Source organism: Salmo trutta, chromosome 2 (assembly GCF_901001165.1).
Source record: "Salmo trutta chromosome 2, fSalTru1.1, whole genome shotgun sequence".
Lineage (NCBI taxonomy): Eukaryota > Metazoa > Chordata > Actinopteri > Salmoniformes > Salmonidae > Salmo > Salmo trutta.
In genome coordinates, this window is record NC_042958.1 from 56440693 (window position 1) to 56464800 (window position 24108).

The 24108-nt window shown below is 44.5% G+C and overlaps 1 protein-coding gene across 1 annotated transcript in view; it reads right to left on the reverse strand.

The window, feature by feature from the left end:
- rab26 (RAB26, member RAS oncogene family) overlaps nt 1-24108 on the reverse strand; it is a 143494-nt gene that overhangs the window by 87965 nt on the left and 31421 nt on the right. Inside the window, exon 3 of the mRNA XM_029706397.1 lies at nt 1220-1261. Within this exon, the coding sequence (XP_029562257.1) occupies nt 1220-1261 (42 nt within the window). The remainder of the gene's footprint in view (nt 1-1219; nt 1262-24108) is intronic.

Below are 24108 nucleotides of genomic sequence, written 5' to 3' on the forward strand. Positions count from 1 at the left end.
AGTGAAGGGAAGGCAAGGGAGATGACACACACAGACACATAGATACACAGGCGTGGACACAGACACACATAGACATGCAAACATGCAAGTATATACACCCCCACACAAGTGAACAGGCACACACAGACACACACACACACAGACATAGATACCCATCCCTGTCTCATCTGACAGCTATGCCAAATATTCTGTCAGTTCTATTCATGTAGACAATAACATGTTACATGGAAGATAGCCAACACATCACAAAGTGTGGAACAATTGCAGTCATGTCCAGTCTATCATGATTACCTTTCCTATTTTCAAAATACCAATCACCTTCAGCTTCTTTTATGTGAAATCAGACACCAGAAGTAATTAAGTGTGATTGGTGTCTTTGAACTAAGCAATGGACACATACATCTTCTATCTTTTATAGCAACATTACAGATGTTGGAATTTCCTGCAATGCAGGACATTTAAAACATGTAGTGTATTTGAGGTTTAAAAAGGCTTTTGAAGTTTGTAATTTCCACTTTGAAATTTCAGATTGAATTTTCCCTTACGAAAAATGTATCAACCCCGAAAAAACTTTTATTAATTATAATCCACATAATAAATTACATTTCTTGTTGCTGCAGGATTCTTTTCCTGCTGTGGTAAACTGACGTATGTTAAAGTCCTACATCTGCATGATTACACAACACTGATAACAGTGTGTGTCTGTCTGACAAACAGAACAGAATAATCCTAATGGACAGTGTAATATCTACAGAGAGTCTTCAGACTACGTTCCAAATAGCACTCAATTTCCTTTATAGTGCACTACTTTTGACCAGAACCCTATCGGTCTTGGTCAAAAGTAGTGCACTAAATAGGGAATAGGGTGTGATTTGGGACAATGTCTTCAGTCTGGAACCCAGCGGGGCTAATCGACTGTTAGAGATAAACGATGGACTTCATTAAAGCCTCATTTAAAGCTGACGTCATCCTACCTCTGTCTGTCTGGAGATGAAGACGTATGCAGAGTATTTACATAGAGAGGACAATGCTGGAACAGCAGAATATTGGCACCTGCTAACTCTGACAGAGATTTGGCGCGCACACACACACACACACACACACACACACACACACACACACACAGACAGAGAGACAGACGCACAAACACACAATATTCAAGAACGAACATGAAATGAAATGAAAATGCGTTAAGGTTAAAAAAAGCTATTTGTCTTACCTGCAGTTTCACCTTCACCGCATCAATGTTCAACACTTTATTCTGAAAGATAAAAGGACAGAAAAATAATGTTTTCAAACAGAAAAACATTGAACAGAACAGAATATGTCCTTTGATTCAGATGGAGCTCTTGGCAAAACAAGGACAACATTTTGATTACTGTTAAAAGAAAGTGATGCTTATATAACAGTATGAAGATCCTTGCTTGGAGAACACATGTTATGAAGTGAAAGATTCTTAAAGTATCACCCTTTATTTACATGCTCAGGGTGTGTAAGTGCCCCTCTCACCCCACCCCACCTCACCCCACCCCACTTTGATTACTGCTATCACCAGTATAACTGTTCTGGCTGAGACCGTACGGCTCACAGTCACACTGCTGCCTGGCTGTTACACAGTGTTTCATCACCTCAACCCTCAGCCATGGCTAAGCAGTTTTGGCAAACACTGCTATGACAAACACACGTCGGCATGTGAGCAAACACACACACAAGCATGCAGGCGCGGGTACACACAAGCATGCAGGCGCGGGTACACACATATCATGCAGTTGCGCATTCACACACACACACACACACACACACACACACACACACACACACAGAGTGAGTTACAGGGGCATTGAGGGTCACAGTCAAGGCTACCACATTGTGTCTTGATCATTCGGTTGGGCCTGTATGGGGCAGGTTACAGTGTCCTGTAGCAGACAGACAGACAGTCACACCTAAATGGCCTGGTGTTAATGTTACTGCGCTGCTGTTAAACTGTCTCTATGGGGATATGACTGTTTTACAGTTACTGGGAAACTGTATGGAGCAGCTGTTCCACAGCACGATGATATGATGCTAGATGTGAATCACTAATATCCAGGCTGTCAATTTGCAGTTTGAAGGTTATTTGTAAATCAATGTGAGAGAAAAATGTGACTACTATTTTTGTTTGTGCAAATGACAACATGGAAGTTCAGTGAGTGTATTGGTGAAAAGAAAGCTGACTGGATTCTTCAGGAATCCAATCCATTTAGGACCTTGATGGAAGAGTGGAGAAGAAGGGAGAGGCGAGGTTTAGAGAGGAAGTCTGAGCTGGCCAATGACATACTGGATCCAACATTCCTTGTGAGAAGGAAGAAGCTCTGGTTACTAAACCTGAACCAAGACAATTCTCTTTCCTCATGCATTCTCTCTCCTTGATCTTTGCTCTCGTCTCTCGCTCTGTATCTCGCTCTGTCTCTCTATTTCTCCCTGTCGTTCTCTCTCGTTCTGTCCCTCTTTCTTTCTCTTCCATTCTCTCTCATTACTCACTCATATTCTTGTGCTCTCCTCTTTCTCTCCCTCCATGATGTCAATAGTATTAGTGATGGAGACTGCGTTGACGTCATTTTTCTTCAACTCAGTGAGGCTTCTGTCCCTGGCAGCACCCCACAATGCACATGCAGACCACATGACCTACCAAGAGAGTTCTCATCTATATTCTTTGTAGCTGTTTACATACCACCACAGTCAGAGGCTGGCACTAAGATAGCATTGAATGAGCTGTATTCCGCCATAAGCAAACAAGAAAACGCTCACCCAGAGGCGGCGCTCCTAGTAGCCGTGGACTTTAATGCAGGGAAACTTAAATCAGTTTTACCTCATTTCTATCAACATGTTAAATGTGCAACCAGAGGGAAAAGAACTCTGGACAACCTATACTCCACACACAGAGATGCATACAAATCTCTCCCTTGCCCTCCATTTGGCAAATCTGACCATAATTCTATCCTCCTGATTCCTGCTTACAAGCAAAAATTAAAGCACGAAGCACCAGTGACTAGATCAATAAAAAAGTGGTCAGATGAAGCAGATGCTAAGCTACAGGACTGTTTTGCTAGCACAGACTGGAATATGTTCCGGGATTCTTCCAATGGCATTGAGGAGTACACCAGATCTGTCATTGGCTTCATCAATAAGTGCATCGATGACGTTGTCCCCACAGTGACCGTACGTACATACCCCAATCAGAAACCATGGATTACAGGCAGCATCCACACTGAGCTAAAGGCTAGAGCTACCGCTTTCGAGGAGCAGGACTCTAACCCGGAAGCTTATAAGAAATCCCGCTATGCCCTCCGACGAACCATCAAACAGGCAAAGCGTCAATACAGGATGAAGATCGAGTTGTACTACACCGGCTCTGACGCTCGTCAGATGTGGCAGGGCCTGCAAACCATTACAGACTACAAAGGGAAGCACAGCTGAGAGCTGCCCAGTGACATGAGCCTACCGGACGAGCTAAACTACTTCTATGCTCGCTGCAAGGCAAATAACACTGAAACAAGCACGAGAGCACCAGCGGTACCGGAAGACTGTGTGATCACGCTCTCCACAGCCGATGTGAGTAAGACCTTTAGACAGGTCAACATTCACAAGGCCGCAAGGCCAGATGGATTACCAGGACGTGTACTGCGAGCAAGTGGCTTCACTGACATTTTAAACCTCTCTCCTTGTCCAAGTCTGTAATACCAACATGTTTTAAGCAGACCACCATAGTGCCTGTGCCCAAGAACACTAAGGTAACCTGCCTAAATGACTTCCGACCCGTAGCACTCACATCTGTAGCCATGAAGTGCTTTGAAAGGCTGGTCATGGCTCACATCAACACCATCATCCCAGAAACCCTAGACCCACTCCAATTTGTATACCGCCCCAACAGATCCACAGATTATGCAGTCTCTATTGCACTCCACACTGCCCTTTCCCACCTGGACAGAAGGAACACCTATGAGAGAATGCTATTCACTGACTACAGCTCAGCGTTCAACACCATAGTGCCCTCAAAGCTCATCAATAAGCTAAGGACCCTGGGACTAAACACCTCCCTCTGCAACTGGATCCTGGACTTCCTGACGGGCCGCCCCCAGGTGGTAAGGGTAGGTAACAACACATCCGCCATGCTGATCCTCAACAAAGGGGCCCTCAGGGGTGCGTGCTCAGTCCCCTTCCTGTGCTCCCTGTTCACTCATGACTGCACTGCCAGGCAAGACTCCAACACCATCATTAAATTTGCCGATGACACAACAGTGGTAGGCCTGATCACAGACAACAACGAAACAGCCTATAGGGAGGAGGTCAGAGACCTGGCCGTGTGGTGCCAGGACAACAACCTCTCCCTCAACGTGATCAACAGAAAGGAGATGATTGTGGACTACAGGAAAAAGGGGACCGAGCACGACACCCATTCTCATCGACGGGGCTGCAGTGGAGCAGGTTGAGAGCTTCAAGTTCCTTGGTGTCTACATCACCAACAAACTAACATGATCAAAGCACACCATGACAGTCGTGAAGCGGACATGACAAAACCTATTCCCCCTCAGGAGACTGAAAAGATTTGGCATGGGTCCTCAGATCCTCAAAATGTTCTACAGCTTCACCATCTAGAGCATCCTGACTGGTTGCATCACTGCCTGGTATGGCAACTGCTGAGCCTCCGACCGCAAGGCACTACAGAGAGTAGTGCGAACGGCCCAGTACATCACTAGGGCCAAGCTTCCTGCCATCCAGGACCTCTATACCAGGTGGTGTCTCCACACCACTGCCACTCTCTGTTGTCATCTATGCATAGTCACTTTAATTGACTCTACCTACATGTACATGCTACCTCAACTAACCGGTGCCACCAAACATTGACTCTGTGCCGGCACCCCCCTGTATATATTGTTATTTTTTACTGCTCCTCTTTAATTACTTGTTAGTGTTCTCTCTTATTCTTATAGGTATTCTTTGAAACTGCACTGTCGGTTAGAAACGCTTCTGTCAGTTGGATGCCTATGCATTCCTCAGGTGTGTATGAGAGTACCTGTTGTGTTTATAGATGCCTGTGAATTGATCCTTACCTATTCAAGTCAATGGGTCTGTGGCGTATGGACGGCTGGCCATATTGAGTGTACACACGAGGGTGTAGTTAAACCGCCGTGGTCTTAGGTGCTTTTCCAATTCTAGGGTTTCCATGGAAGCAACCCCCATGCTGTGAGGTGAACCTAAAACTAATGTTCTGACACTAATTATATCTACAACACTGTAAAACTCTATAATAGGGTGCAGCCATTTACATAAATCACCTAGATTGCATTCAAGCAGGCATTAGCCAGACATAATTAAATAACGAACACTTTAATTACCACTAGCCAAACAGGGCTGATTATATTACCACGTAATGTTTCTGAGCTGTGAGAGAACAAGAAACAGAGAGAGGAGAGACTTTAATCTATACCTGTCCCAGGTCATAAAAATTTTGTGCAAGGAGTTTAATCAGGGCAGCAGGTAGCCTAGCGGTTACAGCGTTGGGCCAGTAACAGAAAACACAAGGTGAAAAATCTGTTGATGTCGACTTAACCCTAATTTGATCCAGGGGCGCCATACTACTATGGCGGACCCTGTAAAACAACACATTTTACAGTACCCATCTGGTATGTGACAATAAAACTTTTTTATGAGGCGAGAAGAAATTCCTGGCCCTAGTACTTTCTGCAGGTGTTTGGTTTTCTTACTAATTCTCCTCAGCTTGTGTAACCCAGACATACATGAGGGTAGCTGCCATGTTAGCTTAGTGCTGTGCCAACAAGCCTGGAGGAAATGGACCTGTGTTTGAGATAACACACACACGTGCAAGCACATGCACACTCACACACGCACATACACGCACACACACAAACAAAACACAGGCACATGCACACTCCTTCCTCTAAAGCATGAAACGCACCGAGAATCTCACTGCCGATAGACTGCTGAGAGGTACTTATCACAGTGGTAGGCCGTTCCTTCTCTTGCTAGAACAAAAGCAGTACCTGCTGTGTGCCGGGACCGGATAGCGACAAACCTACCGATTCAACTTGTAGATTCGTAATGCTCGTCAGTCACCAACAAGTTGACCTTGAGCCAATCAGAGAGTGCAAAAATGTTCTCTGTACATCCATGGATGAGCCAGGCACACTTCATATGCAATGAAGCTATGGGATGGTAGCTAGCTAAGTGCAGAGACGTAATGCACACAACACCTCCTCTAAGCTAGCTAACTACTGTAGCTAGTAATTACATTATAATTAAATCACAATGGATTAGTTCGTTTCCATGAAACAGCTGTCTATGTTAGCTGCCGAGTTCGTGCAGTGTCCTTAGTTAGCTAGCTAATTGTTGTGCTAGCTAGTGAATATGCTATCTAGCTAAACATTTGGCTACGGGCTGGCAGTATGGATTATGAAGAGTGAATTAAATTGTCTCTTCGTCATCTTGCTAAGTAGTTATCTAGCTGTGGTCATCTAGCTAGTATCAAAAAGGGCTTTCTACCAAATCACAACATTAGCGCAGATAGCTTGGAATCTAGACCATAAGAAATACGCATGGCTATGTATTGCCAAGCAACGCTACTGCCACCTTCTGGTTTGGAGTATTTTAACAAGGCTGAGTGGCTGACAACTTCCAACGTCTTTGCTGTGTGAACACAAAAGAGATTGACTTCCGACAATCTGTTCAGAGGTGCTAAGTACTATCGGCTGGCAAATGTTTGACAATCCTACCGCTGTCTGATCCAATGCAGCCATTTTAATCTCAATATCACATTTTTCTGGGTAACAATTGTGATTGTTTTCAAATCAAATATATTGGTGACATGTGCCAAAATACAACAGCTGTAGGCTTTACCGTCAAATGTGTACTTACGAGACCATCCCCAACCCCAAACATATTTGCTAAATTAAAAAGGAAAGAAACAATAAAATAACAACAACGAGGCTATATACAAGGAGTACCAGAACCAAGTTAATGTGCAGGGGTACAAGGTAGTTGAGGTAATTCAGTACGTACAGTTGAAGTCGGAAATTTGCATACACCTTAGCCAAATACATTTAAATGAGGTTAAACTCAGTTTTTCACAATTCCTGACATTTAATCCTAGTAAAAAATTGCTGTCTTAAGTCAGTTAGGTTCACCACTTTATTTTAAGAATGTGACATGTCAGAAAAATAATAGTAGAGAGAATGATTTACTTTTATTTCTTTCATCACATTCCCAGTGGGTCAGAAGTTTACATACACTCAATTAGTATTTGGAAGCATTGCCTTTAAATTGTTTAACTTGGGTCAAACATTTCAGGTAGCCTTCCACAAGCTTCCCACAATAAGTTGGGTGAATTTCGGCCCATTCCTGCTGACAGAGCTGGTGTAACTGAGTCAGGTTTGTAGGTCTCCTTGCTCGCACACACTTTTTCAGTTCTGTCCACACATTTCCTATAGGATTGAGGTCAGGGCTTTGTGATGGCCACTCCAGTACCTTGACTTTGTTGTCCTTATGCCATTTTGGAACAACTTTGGAAGTATGCTTGGGGTCATTGTCCATTTGGAAGAGCCATTGTTGCTTCCATATATCCACATAAATTTCCTTCTTCATGATGCCATCTATTTTGTGAAGTGCACCAGTCCCTCCTGCAGCAAAGCACCCCCACAACATGATGCTGCCACCCCCGTGCTTCACAGTTGGGATGGTGTTCTTTGCTTGCAAGCCTCCCCCTTTTTCCTCCAAACATAACGATGGTCATTATGGCCAAACAGTTCTATTTTTGATTCATCAGACCAGAGGACATGTCTCCAAAAAGTATGATCTTTGTCCCCATGTGCAGTTGCAAACCGTAGTCTGGCTTTTTTTAATGGTGATTTTGGAGCAGTGGCTTCTTCCTTGCTGAGCAGCCTTATGTCGATATAGGACTCGTTTTACTGTGGCTATAGATACTTTTGTACCTGTTTCCTACAGCATCTTCACAAGGTCCTTTGCAGTTGTTCTGGGATTGATTTGCACTTTTCGCACCAAAGTACGTTCATCTCTAGGAGACAGAACGCATCTTCTTCCTGAGCGGTATGACGGCTGTGTGGTCCCATGGTGTTTATACTTGCGTGCTATTGTTTGTACAGATGAACGTGGTAGCTTCAGGCGTTTGGAAATTGCTCCCAAGGATGAACCAGACTTGTGGAGGTCTACAATTTTTTTCTGAGGTCTTGGCTGATTTCTTTTGATTTTCCCATGATGTCAAGCAAAGAGGCACTGAGTTTGAAGGTAGGCCTTGAAATACATCCACAGGTACACCTCCAATTGACTCAAATGATGTCAATTAGCCTATCAGAAGCTTCTAAAGCCATGACATCATTTTCTGGAATTTTCCAAGCTGTTTAAAGGCACAGTCAACTTCTGACGCACTGGAATTGTGATACAGTGAATTATAAGTGAAATAATCTGTCTGTAAACAATTGTTGGAAAAATGACTTGTGTCATGCACAAAGTAGATGTCCTAACCGACTTGCCAAAACTCTAGTTTGTTAACAAGAAATTTGTGGAGTGGTTGAAAAACGAGTTTTAATGACTCCAACCTAAGTGCATGTAAACTTCCGACTTCAACTGTACATGAAGCTAGGGGTAAAAGAGACAAGGCAATCAGGATATAAAATAAACAGAGTAGCAGCAGTATGTGAAGAGTGTGAAAGAGTAAGAAAGTTTGTCTGTGTAAGTGTGTGTGTGGTATCAATATGCATGTGTGGGTTTTGTGTGTGTGAGCATAGGTAGTGTGTGTGTGTTGGAGTGTCAGTGTAGTATGTGTGAGCGTGTGGGTAAAGTCTAGTAAGTGTGCATAGAGCCAGTAGCAGAAAGTCTATGACTTAGGTGGCTGGAGTCTTTGACCATTTTTAGGGCCTTCCTCTGACACCGCCTGATATTTAGGTTCTCGATGGGAGGGAGCTCAGCCCCAGTGATGTACTGGGCCGTACGCACTACCCTCTGTAGTACCTTAGAGTCAGATGCCAAGCAGTTGCCTTATCAAGCGGTGATGGAGCCAATAAAGATGCTCTCAATGGTGCAGCTATAGAACTTTTTGAGAATCTGAGCGATCATGCAAAATCTTTTCAGCCTCCTGAGGAGGAAGAGGTTTTGTCGTGCCGTCTTCACAACTATGTTGGTGTGTGGACCATGATAATTCCTTAGTGAAGGGGCCACCGAGGAACTTGAAGCTATAGACCTGCTCCACTACAGCCCTGTCAATGTGGATGGGGGCTTGCTCTGCGCGTCTTTTCCTATAGTCCATAATCAGCTCCTTTGGCTTTCTGACATTGAGGTAATGTCACACCCTGATCTGTTTCACCTGTCTTTGTGCTCGTCTCCACCCCCCTCCAGGTGTCGCCCATCTTCCCCATTTATTTATTCTCTGTTTGTCTGTTGCCAGTTCTTTTTGTTCGAGAAACCTACCAGCATTTGTTCTTCTGCTCCTGTCTGTTTCTTCCTCCTGTTTCCTAGTCCTTCCCGGTTTTGACCCTTCTGCCTGCCCTGACCCTGAGCCTGCCAGACGTTCTATACCTTGCCCCACCTCACTGGATTATTGACCCCTGCCTGCCCTGACCTTGAGACAGCTTGCCGCTCTGGATGGATGCAGGTAGAACATGTCCCGGTTCTGGAAGGCATTCTCTGGATGACTGAGCCCTGCCTGCCTTTGACCTGTCATTTGCCTGCCCCTGTGTTAGAAATAAACTTTTGTTTCTTCGACACTGCCTGCATCTGGGTTCTACCTGACATGTTAGGTAAAGGTTGTTGTCCTGGCACCACACTGCCAGGTCTTTGACCTCTTCCCTGTATGCTGTCTCACTGTCGTCGGTGATCAGGCCTACCAACATCGTGTTGTCTGCAAACTTAATGAGGTTGGAGGAGTCGTGTGCGGCCATTATGAAAAATGCAACATGTTCTACCTGTATCCATGCCATTACAAGATTACTATCCCACAATCACAAGAAAATAGGCACCCCAAATCAACCCTTGTCCAGTACAAAACCTTTTAAACATGACTATACCATTACTGTATCCCAACACCGATCAATAGCTCCCCCAGTCTCCAGGCCCACCCACCGATATATAATGCACGGGCTTCACCTCCCCCAGAACAGCTTGCCCTTTCCCTCAGTCTTCCTCTTCACCTGCTTCATGCACTATTCAGAAAGGGGCCTGATGCCAAATCTCACAGGATAATAAAACCAGGAAGTCAAATTAAATCAAATGTTATTGGTCACATACACATGGTTAGCAGATGTTAATGCAAGTGTAGCGAAATGCTTGTGCGTCTAGTTCCGACACTGCAGTAATATCTAACAAATAATCGAACAATTCCCCAACAACTACCTGATACACACAAATCTAAAGGGATGGAATGAGAATATGTACATATAAATATATGGATGAGCAACAGCCGAGCGGCATAGGCAAGATGCAATAGATGGTATAAGATACAGTATATACATATGAGATGAGTAATGTAAGATATGTAAACATTATTAAAGTGGCATTGTTTAATAAAGTGACTAGTGAGTCTATGTAGGCAGCAGCCTTTCTGAGTTAGTGACTGCTGTTTAGCAGTCTGATGGACTTGAGATAGAAGCTGTTTTTCAGTCTCTCGGTCCCAGCTTGATGGTAGTGGGGTAAACAGGCAGTGGCTTGGGTGGTTGTTGTCCTTGATGATCTTTTTGGCCTTCCTGTGACATCGGGTGTAGTAGGTGTCCTGGAGGGCAGGTAGTTTGTCCCCGGTGATGCGCTGTGCAGACTGCACCACCCTCTGGAGAGCCTTGCAGTTGAGGGCGGTGCAGTTGCCATACCAGGCGGTGGTACAGCCCGACAGGATGCTCTCAATTGTGCATCTGTAAAAGTTTGTCAGGGTTTTGGCTGACAAGCCAAATTTCTTCAGCCTCCTGAGGTTGAAGAGGTGCTGTTGCGCCTTCTTCACCACGCTGTCTGTGAGGGTGGACCATTTAAGTTTGTCTGTGATGTGTACGCCAATCTTTCCACCTTCTCCACTACTGTCCCTTCGATGTGGATAGGGGGGTGCTCCCTCTGCTGTTTCCTTAAGTCCACGATCATCTCCTTTGTTTTGTTGACGTTGAGTGAGAGGTTGTTTTCCTGACACCACACTCTGAGTGCCCTCACCTCCTCCCTGTAGGCTGTCTCGTCGTTGTTGGTAATCAAGCCCACTACTGTTGTGTCATCTGCAAACTTGATGACTGAGTTGGCGGCGTGCATGGCCACGCAGTCATGGGTAAACAGGGAGTACAGGAGGGGGCTGAGCATGCACCCTTGTAGGGCCCCAGTGTTGAGGGTCAGCGAAGTGGAGATGTTGTTTCCTACCTTCACCACTTGGAGGCGGCCAGTCAGAAAGTCCAGGACCCAAATTGCACAGGGCGTGGTTGAGACCCAGGGCCCCCAGCTTAATGATGAGCTTGGAGGGTACTATGGTGAGCTGTAGTCAATTAACAGCATTCTTACATAGGTATTCCTCTTGTCCAGATCTGATAGGGCAGTGTGCAGTGTGATGGCGATTGCATCGTCTGTGGACCTGTTGGGGCGGTATGCGAACTGAAGTGGGTCTAGGGTGGCAGGTATTTTTCAGGATTTTTTGTTGTTGTTATTCTGTCTCTCACTGTCAAAATAAACCTACCATTAAAATTATAGACTGATCATTTCTTTGTCAGTGGGCAAACGTACAAAATCAGCAGGGGATCAAATACTTTTTTCCCCTCACTGTATGATCCTTGACTAGTCTCTCATAGCACTTCATGATGACAGAATTGAGTGCTACGGGGCGATAGTCATTTAGTTCAGTTATCTTTGCATTCTTGCGTACAGGAACAATGGTGGCCATCTTGAAGCATGTGGGGACAGCAGACTGGGATAGGAGCGATTGAATATGTCCGTAAACACACCAGCCAGCTGGTCTGCGCATGCTCTGAGGACGTGGCTAGGGATGCCGTCTGGGCCAGCAGCCTTGCAAGGGATAACATGTTTAAATGTCTTACTCACGTCGGCCACGGAGAAGGAGAGGGGGGCCTCAGTCCTTGTTAACGGGCCGCGTCGGTGGCACTGTATTATCCTCATAGCAGGCAAAGAAGGTGTTTAGTTTGTTTGGAAGCAATATCTTGGTGTCCGTGACATGGCTGGTTTTCATTTTGTAGTCCGTAATTGCCTGTAGACACTGCCACAGACGTCTCGTGTCTGAGCAGTTGAATTGCGACTCCACCTTGTCCCTGTACCGACATTTCGCTTCTTTGATTGCCTTGCAGAGGGAATAACTACACTGCTTATATTCAGCCATATTCCCAGTCCTCTTTCCATGGTTAAATGCGGTGGTTCGCGCTTTCAGTTTTGCGCAAATGCCGCCATCCATCGATGGTTTTTAGTTAGGGTAGGTTTTAATAGTCACAGTGGGTACAGCATCTCCATTGCACTTCCTTCTAAACTCATTTACCGAGTCAGTGTATAGATCGATGTTATTCTCTGAGGCTGCCCGGAACATTTCCCAGACCTCCTGATCAAAACAATCTTGAAGCGTGGATTCCGATTGGTCATGCCAGCGTTGAATGGTTCCAGTCACGGGTACATCCGGTTTGAGTTTCTGCCTATAGGACGGTAGGAGCAAGATGGAGTCATGGTCGGATTTGCCGAAGGGAGGGTGAGGGAGGGCCTTGTATGCATCGCGGAAGTTAGAGTAGCAGTGGGCCAGTGTATTGCCCACGCGAGTGCTGCAATCAATTTGCTGATAGAATTTAGGTGGCCTTGATCTCAAATTTGCATTGTTAAAATCCCCAGCTACAATAAATGCAGCCTCAGGATAAATGGTTTCCAGTTAACATAGAGTCCAGTGAAGTTCCTTGAGGGCCGTCGTGGTATCTGCTTGAGGGGGTATATACACAGCTGTGACGATAACTGACAAAAATTCCCTTGGGAGATAATATGGTCGGCATTTGATTTTAAGGAATTCTAGGTTAGGTGAACAGAAGGACTTGAGTTCCTGTATGTTGTTATGTTACACCATGAGTCGTTAATCATGAAGCATACACCCCCGGCCTTCTTCTTCCCAGAGAGGTGTTTATTTCTGTCGGTGCGACGCATGAAGAAACCTGGTGGCTGTACCGACTCTGACAACATATCCCGAGAGACCTATGTTTCTATGAACAGAGAATGTTACAATCTCTGATGTCTCTCTGTAAGGCAACCCTTGCCCTAATTTCGTCCACCTTGTTGTCTGGAGACTGGATATTGGCAAGTAGTATACTTGGAAGCGGTGGGCGGTGTGTACGCCTTCGAAGCCTGACCAGGAAGCAGCTCCGTCAACCTCTTCTGCGGTGATGATGTTTTGGGTCAGCCTCTGGGATTAGATCCAATGTCCTGGGTGATGGTCCGAACAAAGTATCCACTTCGGAAAAGTCATATTCCTGGTCGTAATGTTGGTAAGTTGACATCACTCTTATATCCAATAGTTCTTCCCGGCTGTATGTAATAACACTTAAGATTTCCTGGGCTAACAATGTAAGAAATAACACATAAAAAAAACAAAATACTGTATAGTTTCCTAAGGACTCGAAGCGAGGCGACCATCTCTGTCGGCGGTCAGAGGTCAGTGGGTGTGTGCTGGGGTCACCATGGTGATGTTAGAGGTCACTGGGTCTCTGATTATATGACCTTTGGGGGTTTATCACCCAAAAAGGTCACTGTCCCTTTGGACCATCATGAAAATGCAAGAGATTGAAAGAATCGGTCTCTCTTGCCAAATATAATTTTATGTAATTGAGACCACTTGTATACATGAAGTCCACTTAAAATAAAAGGTGAGCATGATGGGGGAGAATAAAAATATTGAAGGGAGAGAGAAAAAGGCATCGGAATTTTGAAACGTAAAAAAATGGTGGTTTGTTTCCAGATGAACCATTTGAATGACTTTCTAGTCTATCATCCAGATTCATCTAACTCCATCTCAGCAAGTAGAGGAGAGGCAAATTATTCAGTGTTAGCACAGCAATCTAAAGTTAATGAAACAGCCATCACTGCAGTTACAGTAACACCTAGAGACCGCTCCATCCAAGCTGCTTATAGTTCCAGATGAGGAAACACAGAGACTCATCTGTTCTGAAGTCTCTTCAGGCCATATAGGTTATTCAGCTTGCTGGATTTTGGTGTCAATTACCACTAACAGAGATTGATGTGACATTTACCATAGTATTACTATAGTCTGAGACAGAATGGCTGTGTGTGTGTGTGTGTGTGTGTGTGTGTGTGTGTGTGTGTGTGTGTGTGTGTGTGTGTGTGTGTGTGTGTGTGTGTGTGTGTGTGTGTGTGTGTGAACCTTACGTGTGCTGTAGTTGTAATGGGAATTTCCAGGTGAACCAAAAGGAGAGCAGTCGTTGATAAAATCCATCGATCCGGTTAATTACAAGTTGCAACAGGGAGACCCCACCAGAACAGAAGCAGAGAAAATATCTAACAGGCCTTCTCTCAGAAGGCCCTTATATATTAATCACACAGCACTGAATGTTCTGTAAACACCTGCCCAAGAGGCTTGTAGGAAGTCACAGCATCAGCTGCTACAGAATCACACAGTTTCACAGAGACATTATCAGTGTGCCCTCGGCTCAGTCTGGCGTCAAACTTTAACTATAAGAGTCAACGCTGGCAGACATTTGATACTGGCAGTTAAACAGGTCAAAAGGTAGAACATCAGTACTTAGTTACAACAGATAATTGTAGACTAAGAAGGGAAAACGATTTAATTAAATATGGTACTTAAACATGTATGGTTAACTTCCTTCCCCCAAGAGAATGTGTCTTGCCGCACATCCGATCATGTTTATTACATATCAATCCATATCCACAGTAAATCAAATATAGGAAATAATTTATCAAATCAATTCAGATTACAGTAGTAGATCAGTGACACTAATCTATTTAAATCGGGGCAAAGCTGGCAGGTTAGATTGGTTAGGCGATCAATTAACGAGCCTGTGCATAGTGCCTGCCCCTCTCACAGAGGAAATGATGCAGTGACCCTCTCTCTCTGCGCTCCTCCCAGGAATGATTAATCATCCACGATCACATAATAATGATATCAACTAATCATCACAAACCACGGCAACCTGGACTGGATGAACCCTTTTTACATTTCCATTTTCTCTCAGCGTCTGTCCTCGTCATTATGGACCTAGCCGCATTCAGATGAACATTCATTTCAGACCAGAACACTCGGACCTAGAACAAAATGGTCCAGTATCCAAACACCATCGAGGCCGCCTGTGTTCTAGCCTGAGTCTAACCTCGTATCATCTCTCCCATCTGGCCTTGAACCCACCAAAGACCCCCAACACGCCTCCATGTATGTACTCTGTGCTCTGGTCTGATTCAATTTCCTCTTCTGATTGAATCTGAATGGAGTCTGGAGGTTGACGTCTATTCAGTCTTATTGAGTTTGGGCTCTGTGTGTGGGTGGGTGGGGGAACGGTGTTCTATAGTAACAGTGCAAAGCACAAACGAGTCTGATGAGAAGCCAGAAAATGCAAGGACCTTAGCTAAGGGGTACAGTGTGGGGTACTGGAAGGACCTTAGCTAAGGGGTACAGTGTGGGGTACTGGAAGGACCTTAGCTAAGGGGTACAGTGTGGGGTACTGGAAGGACCTTAGCTAAGGGGTACAGTGTGGGGTACTGGAAGGACCTTAGCTAAGGGGTACAGTGTGGGGTATTGGAAGGACCTTAGCTAAGGGGTACAGTGTGGGGTAATTGAATGGGGCAGAGAGAGCTGGAGGTATAGTGGGAGGCTTGTCACATACATAAGGTCCGATGAAAGCTTCCCCTGCAGATTCCCTCTAGCACTGTCCTCAGCAGTTGAAATCAATCTCACTGTCTACTTGCAGTCCATGCAGTTCTCACACCTGTCTGAGGCAGCCAGTCCTCCTCTCTCTCAGGTTCCTGCCCCTCAGCCGTCCTCAGAAGTAATAACGGCCTAAGGAAGTCTCATAGTCATACAGTGTTCAGGCTCAGCATACCATCCACCCAGGACAGCGCACTCACCTGACTCTACAAACAGAGACGGGAGATGGGAGATGGGAGATGGGGGGGTGATGATTCATAAAACAAAGTGTCCTGTCAGATCAGAGGGGAGTGTTGTGTGTGTGTGTGTATCTGTGTAACTGGGGTGAGACAAACAGACAGGCTCAGCGGGTGTTGTTGTTGTCAGCACAGATGGCAACCCACGGGCGCCCAAACACAACAGCGTCCTCCTCATGTGGCAAGGACCGTTGAATTAATGACACATGGGCACAGGGGGCAGGAGGTGGCACACACACAACAACAGGGACACATACACACAGACACACACACACACTGTGTGACTAAGGCAGCACAATAGGGGTATAGAAATGCCATGTCTCCCTGGTATCTATGCCAGACTCTGCCAGGATGTGTTTGAGTCACGTTGTCACGCTGGGTACCCCTCTTCAAAGAGAGGATTTGACACACTCTTAACTGTAATGTCTCCTAAAGCCAGACTCTGGGCTGATCCCTGTGACTCACTGACTGGCCTTGCTGACACCAATTATGACAAGTATAGTACCTGGAAGTGGAACTGAATTAAAGTATTGCAAAACAAAGGCGGTGGCGACAAATATGTAAAATAGTCTTAATTCACAGCATGACGGACAATTCCTGGCATAGCTAAGCTCTGTAAAAAAATGACCTGAGTATTAGATTCCAAATGCATCACATCTCAGAGAGGCAGAAACATGCTTTCACAACAAAAATAAAATGATAAACTTTGATAAACACAAGCTTTGGCAACAAAATGGGTAAAGTAACTTCTTAAGCATGTCCTTCCTCCTCCGGTTCAACCATCCTCCCCCAGAGACGGTGTACTCCCAGAGACACGTCACCTGCCTGATGGCAGGATGTGGTTTGTGACCTGACGTGCTGTTTGAAGGCATTCCATTGAACAGAGCATTTGCCAGGTGGCAATGTCTTACTGCTGTGCCACCCTGAATGCTAACCACCCCACAGAGTCCCAGTCTGGAGCCGTCCTGGAGTCCATGGAGGGGCAACCCACCTCAACCCCACAGATCTGAGCTTAACGCCAGGCTTCTCATCCAGATGGCTCCCCTAAACTCTTACCCTTGAGATGGCTCATCCTGCCTAAAAGAGATTGATAGCCCTTTTTTAGTCTGGTATTTACCGGGTATTTGAAGAGATTTGGATTGGAAATTAACTTAATGATCTTTAGCGCTCACTTGTTTTAATTGAGTACAAGCTGCTCTATTTTAAGACATAAGCTACAAACATAGAAGAAAAACACAAGGAAATCTACCGCAGGTTTCTTGTGTAACCGCAGATAACAATCCCAATCAATACTTCAACACACAGAAGAGCCGGCTGGCCAGCCAACAGTACTACAACCAGTTGTAGTACGCCTCACATGCATACTTAACAGAGAGACCGTTGTCAAGGTAATGCGGCCATAACAGTCTCTGCCGCTCCAGGAGAGCTCGAGGAATCACATAACCAGGACGATAGTGGGGTTCTAAAGGAGGGCTAAACATGGTGGGGGAGGGCCATCGCTCTGAGTGTGTGTGTGCGTGTGTGTGTGTATGTGTGTGTGTGTGCAATCACAACCCCCAGAGTCACCCCTCTCAGGCCAGACCTTTAGTCCAATAGAACCTCATTGCCTGTCCATTACATGTAACAATAAGTGAATTATATAAAGGAATACATTTGCATACACCAAAAATAGGAGCAGAACAGATCAGAAGAATAACTAATATGGAAAGATGGAAAGTCGAATAGTAATGAATGCTTACGCAACCACAGCGAAAGCTTGGCCTCAATTTTCAGCATGTTCTAGTGTTTTCCCTGTCGTGATAAGGGAGTGTGTTTTCCTCACATCTCCAAAGCTCCCCTTCATGTGAAATGAACATTTACAATCCCTCAGTGCGTAGAAAGTGAGTAGCATTTGTTTGAGACTGCATAAATCAAGTCTAATCGAAGTATGTGGACACCCCTTCAAATTAGTAGATTACACTATTTCTGCCACACCCGTTGCTGACAGGTGTATAACATCGAGCACACAGCCATGCAATCTCCATAGACAAACACGGGCAGTAGAATGGCCTTACTGAAGAGGTCAGTGACTTTCAACATGGCACCGTCATAGGATGCCACCTTTCCAGCAAGCAATAAGTCAGTTTGTCAAATTTCTGCCCTGCTATAGCTGCCCCGGTGAACTGCAAGGGCTGTTATTGTGAAGTGGAATTGTCTAGCAGCAACAACGGCTCAATCGCGAAGTGGTAGGCCACACAAGATCACAGAACAGGACAGCCGAGTGCTGAAACACGTAGCGTGTAAAAATCGTCTGTCCTTGGTTTGCAACACTCACCAGCAATATCCAAACTGCCTCTGGAAGCAACGTCAGCACAATAACTGTTCGCCGGGAGCTTCATGAAATGGGTTTCCATGGCCGAGCAGCTGCACACAAGCCTAAGATCCCCATGCGCAATGCCAAGCGTCGGCTGGAGTGGTGTAAAGCTTGCCGCCATTGGACTCTGGAGCAGTGTAAACACGTTCTCTGGAGTGATGAATCACGCTTCACCATCTGACAGTCCAACGGACAAATCTGGGTTTGGTGGATGCCAGGAGAACGCTACCTGCCCGAATGCATAGAGACAACTGATAAGTTTGGTGGAGGAGGAACAATGGTCTGGGGCTGTTTTTCATGGTTCGGGCTAGGCCCCTTAGTTCCAGTGAAGGAAAATCTTAACGCTACAGCATAAAATGACATTCTAGATGATCCTGTGCTTCCAACTTTGTGGCAACAATTTGGGAAGGCCCTTTCCTATTTCAGCATGACAATGCCCCATTGCACAAAGCGAGGACCATACAGAAATGGATTATTGAGATCGGTGTGAAAGAATTTGAATGGCCTGCAGAGAGTCCTGACCTCAACCCCATCGAACACCTTTGGAATGAACTGGAACGCCGACTGCGAGCCAGGCCTAATCGCTAATCACTAATGCTCTTGTGGCTGAATGGAAGCAAGTCCCTGCAACTTCCATAGAGGAAAGCCTACCCAGAATATTGAAGGCTGGTATATCAGCAAAGGGGGGATCAAGTCGACAATAATGACCATGATTTTGGAATGAGATGTTTGTCAAGAAGGTGTCCACATACTTTTGGCCATATAGTGTATATGTCTGCATTTGTATTGCTTACAGCTCTCTCTCTCTCCTTTTCTAAAGTCTCCACAGAACAGCCTGTTTCCAGACAAAAATACAAATAAGTTGGCAAGACAACACACACAGATCCGGGACCAGGCTACAGAACAATGTGTCTGCAGAAGGAACAGTCCGTCTACACATCGAGACAACTCAGACCTCCTCCCAGACAGACAGACAGTAACTGCCATAGCAGAGATCTATTAATGACAAGGCTGACTATAAGCCCTGCAGCTCGGCCCGTCCGAGCAGCATGAGCACAAACCAGGGCGACAAGGACAACAACGTGATGGTGAAGAAGTAGAGGAGGAAAATCAAGATGGATGATGATGTTGATGACAACGACAACAATGACAACAACGATGACGGTAATGCTGATGAAGATGGTAATGATGATAATGTCACGCTGTCAGCCACAGTGTATAAAGTAATCTTCCCTTGAAAGCAGCAGCTCCGAGGGCCCTGAGCTGTCTCCAGTAGAGCCTTCACATAGAGCACAGAGACCACATTAGATCATACTGTAATCTAAACAGATACGACATTCTCCATGTATGCAGTATATGTTATATGAATAGAATGCAGTGAAATATGGTCATACACAAACCGATACATACCGACACACACACACACACGGGAGAGAACATGTTGCAGAGGAAAGATACAGCTCAGTCAAAGGTTTGGACACACCTTCTCATTCAAGGGTTTTTCTTTATTTTTACTATTTTCTACATTGTAGGACAATAGTGAACTATGAACTATGAAATAACACATGTGGAATCATGTAGTAATCAAAAAAGTTTTAAATCAAAATATATTTTAGATTTTAGATTCTTCAAAGTAGCCACCCTTTGCCTTGATGACAGCTTTGCAAACTCTAGGCATTCCCTCAACCAGCTTCACCTGGAATGCTTTTCCAACAGTCTTGAAGGAGTTCCCACATATACTGAGCACTTGTTGGCTGCTTTTCCTTCACTCCAACTCATCCCAAAGCATCTCAATTGTGTTGAGGTCGGGTGATTGTGGAGGCCAGGTCATCTGATGCAGCACTCCATCACTCTCCTTATTGGTCAAATAGCCCTTACACAGTCTGGAGCTGTGTTGGGTCATTGTCCTGTTGAAAAACAAATTAGTCCCACTAAGCGCTAACCAGATCGGATGGTGTATCGCTGCAGAATGCTGTGGTAGCAATGCTGGATAAGTGTACCTTGAGTTCTAAATAAATCACTGACAGTGTCACCAGCAAAGCAGCCCCAAACCATCACACCTCCTCCTCCATGCTTCACGGTGGGAACCACACATGCGGAGATCATCCGTTCACCTACTCTGCATCTCACAACGACGATGTGTCTGTTACTTGAACTCTGTGAAGCATTTATTTGGGCTACAATCTGAGATGCAGTTAACTCTAATGAACTTGTCCTCTGCAGCAGAGGTAACTCTGGGTCTTCCTTTCCAGTGGCGGTCCTCATGAGAGCCAGTTTCATCATAGTGCTTGATGGTTTTTGCGATTGCACTTGAAGAAACGTTCAAGTTCTTGAAATGTTCCGCATTGACTGACCTTTGTGTGTTAGAGTAATGATGAACTGTTGTTTCTCTTTGCTTATTTGAGCTGTTCTTGCCATAGTATGGACTTTGTCTTTTACCAAATAGGGCTATATTCTTTATACCACCCCTACACACAACTGATTGGCTCAAATGCATTAAGAAGGAAAGAAATTCCACAAAGAATCTTTTAACAAGGCACACCTGTTAATTGAAATGCATTCCAGGTGACTACTGTGCCTCATGAAGCTGGTTGAGAGAATGCCAAGAGTGTGCAAAGCTGTCATCAAGGCAAAAGATGGCTACTTTGAAGAATCTCAAATATAAATTATTTTTTGATTTGTTTCACACTTTTATGGTTACTACATGATTCCATATGTGTTATTTCATAGTTGTGATGTCTTCACTATTATTTCTACAATATATAAAATAGTAAAAATAAAGAAAAACCCTGGAATGTGCAGGTGTGTGCAAACTTTTAACTGGTACTGTCCGTTCCAGTGACTGAGTCCATAAAGTAGCCTATTGGTTGTCTGCTCCATTGGTTTGGCTCCTGGAGCACCGCGGCAGCAGATCAATAGTGTGTGACAGAGCCTCTTGGGCTAAGGAAGGAGTTACGGAAGTGAGGATGTGATTAACTATACTTGTGGAGACCAGAATTTGACCAGCTTGGGACATTTTGTTAGACCCCACAGCGTCAAATGCTATTTCTAGGGTTAGGGTTAGTTTTAGAGTTAGGAGCTAGATTTAGCTTTAGGGATAAGGTTTTGGGGTTAGGGTAAGGGTGTGCCGGTGTATATGAGTGTGTGTGTGCCTTTATATAGACCATTGAACACAAACTAATTGTGTAGCCATGCAGCATAAAAGACTGTGCTCTCTAGGGTCAAGCTCTGTAGGCTACTGACAAGGACATGATGGACCCTTTTAAAAAGACTGTAGGTCTATGCTCAGTATGTGTTCTTTGTATCCTGTGTGTGTGTGTGTGTGTGTGTGTGTGTGTGTGTGTGTGTGTGTGTGTGTAGAATACCATGTTTTGTTTGCCTGTGTGTGTTTCTGGTTAATGTTTGTTTTGTACATTTATATTTGTCTGGGTGCATTTGCACACCTGCACAATCACAAAACAAGACACATTACTTCAAAACAAATGCCTCTAAGCGTCTTGGTCAAAAAGGAAATGGAATTGCCCAGAGCCAGGCAGAGCATGAAGGACACCATAAACCTGCAGGGTGCTCGAATCACCATAACTCCTCTCATATGAAGCACAGACAGCAGATTAATGACAATCTGAGAATGAGGAAATGATGAGTCTCTCATTTTACTGTGGTGCTGGTTGTGATAAAACACATCCAGAGATACAGTATGTTCATGGAGTGTGTGTGTGTGTGTGTGTGTGTGTGTGTGTGTGTGTGTGTGTGTGTGTGTGTGTGTGTGTGTGTGTGTGTGTGTGTGTGTGTATGTACATGCAAACACGGCATCGACCAGCCCGTTTATTACAGCTATATATTTTCTCGGAAGACGTTTTTATTGCATGCATGTGCTGCACTTTAACAAGATGTATTAAACCCATTTATTGCACAGAATAATAGGGCTTTGTTCAAAAAGGCTAAACACAACATAAACAACAACCTTGAACTACCAATAACCACTGTCGTTCTCAGTAGATACTGTAAACAGCCTATATGTTGAAGTCTTTGCTGTTATTTGAGGAACTGTAATGGCCACAATAAAAAGCCTACATTTATCATCAAACAATTCCATTCCCACCTCCACTCGGAGAGTTGTTCAAATAATAGATTCTCCAGTATCACTTGGAGTTTGATTTCCTATTGATTGGTCCTACCTAGACTACAATGACTCAGCAGAAGCCTATAGTTCAGAGTAAAACACAAACTTTAAAGTGAGCAATTTGTTTTCAATCCTATTCCCGTCTCCATCTCCATCTCTCCACCCAGAGGAACGGGTTAACGGCTCAGTCTAATTGTGCACACAACACCTCAGACTGCCACACTGCAATTACCCCTGTCCCTGTGTGGTCACTGGTCAGTCTTCTCACGCTACACAACACACACGGAGGAGGTGTTGTGGCTACGCCGGCATCCACGCTGGCTGCACAGCTCCTTTAATGATTAACTGGTGTACTGCTGCTGCTGCGAGTTACAGGACTAGAGGTTTGGGGGCTGGGAGAGAGAAGCCATCTGCTCAGAAGGCGTAGCTGAGAGGGCAACTCCGCACAGCTGAGCTAAATTATCCTCTGGGGAACAGTTTTAATTGAAAAAAATAATGCAACAAACACAATGAAGAATGTGATCTGCTTTATCTATGAACCTAGTAAACAAGTTGACTGCTGGTATTTATTTAAAAAGAACAATATTCAAATGTATGAAAAAACATGCTAAAACAGTTAACAGTATTGACGGTATTGGAAATCCTACCGTGTGTATTTTTTTGTTATGTTTTTTGTCCAATTTTATTTTCAGACAATGCAAAAACATACGTAGAAAAAAACAAATAGACAACTTAACATTTCACAACATAAATTTCAACTAACATTAATGACATCACACTTGCTCAGACCAACATGTTCCCACCGTTTCCACACCCATCCTGCCCATCTCACAATAGCATCTTCTCTCATCCTCATCCTTTCCATATCTCCAGTGCCTGAAATACTTTATTCCATATAGCTTCAAATTGTACAAATGTATTTCATATTGTGGTTATTTAAAAATACACTAGTATATGGTATACTGTATAGTGCCTTCAGAAAGTATTCATACCCTTTGATTTATACCACATTTTGTTGTGTTACAGCCTGAATTCAAAATGGACTAAATATTTTTTTCCCCTCAACCATCTACGCACAATATCCAATAATGACAAATTGAAAACATGTTTTTTGAAATGTTTGCAAATGTATTGAAAATGAAATACAGAAATATCCAATTTACATAAGTATTCACAACCCCGAGTCAATACATGTTTGAATCACCGTTGGCAGCGATTACAGCTGTTAGTCTTTCTGGGTAAGTCTCTATTTGCACCTTATTAAGTTGGTTGTTGATCATTGCTAGACAGCCATTTTCAAGTCTTGCCAAAGATTTTCAAGCAGATTTAAGTCAAAACTATAACTAGGCCACTCAGGAACATTCAATGTCGTCTTGGTAAGCAACCACAGTGTATATTTGGCCTTGTGTTTCAGGTTATTGTCCTGCTGAATGGTGAATTTGTCTCCCAGTGTCTGTTGGAAAGCAGAGGTTTTCCTATAGGATTTTGCCTGTGC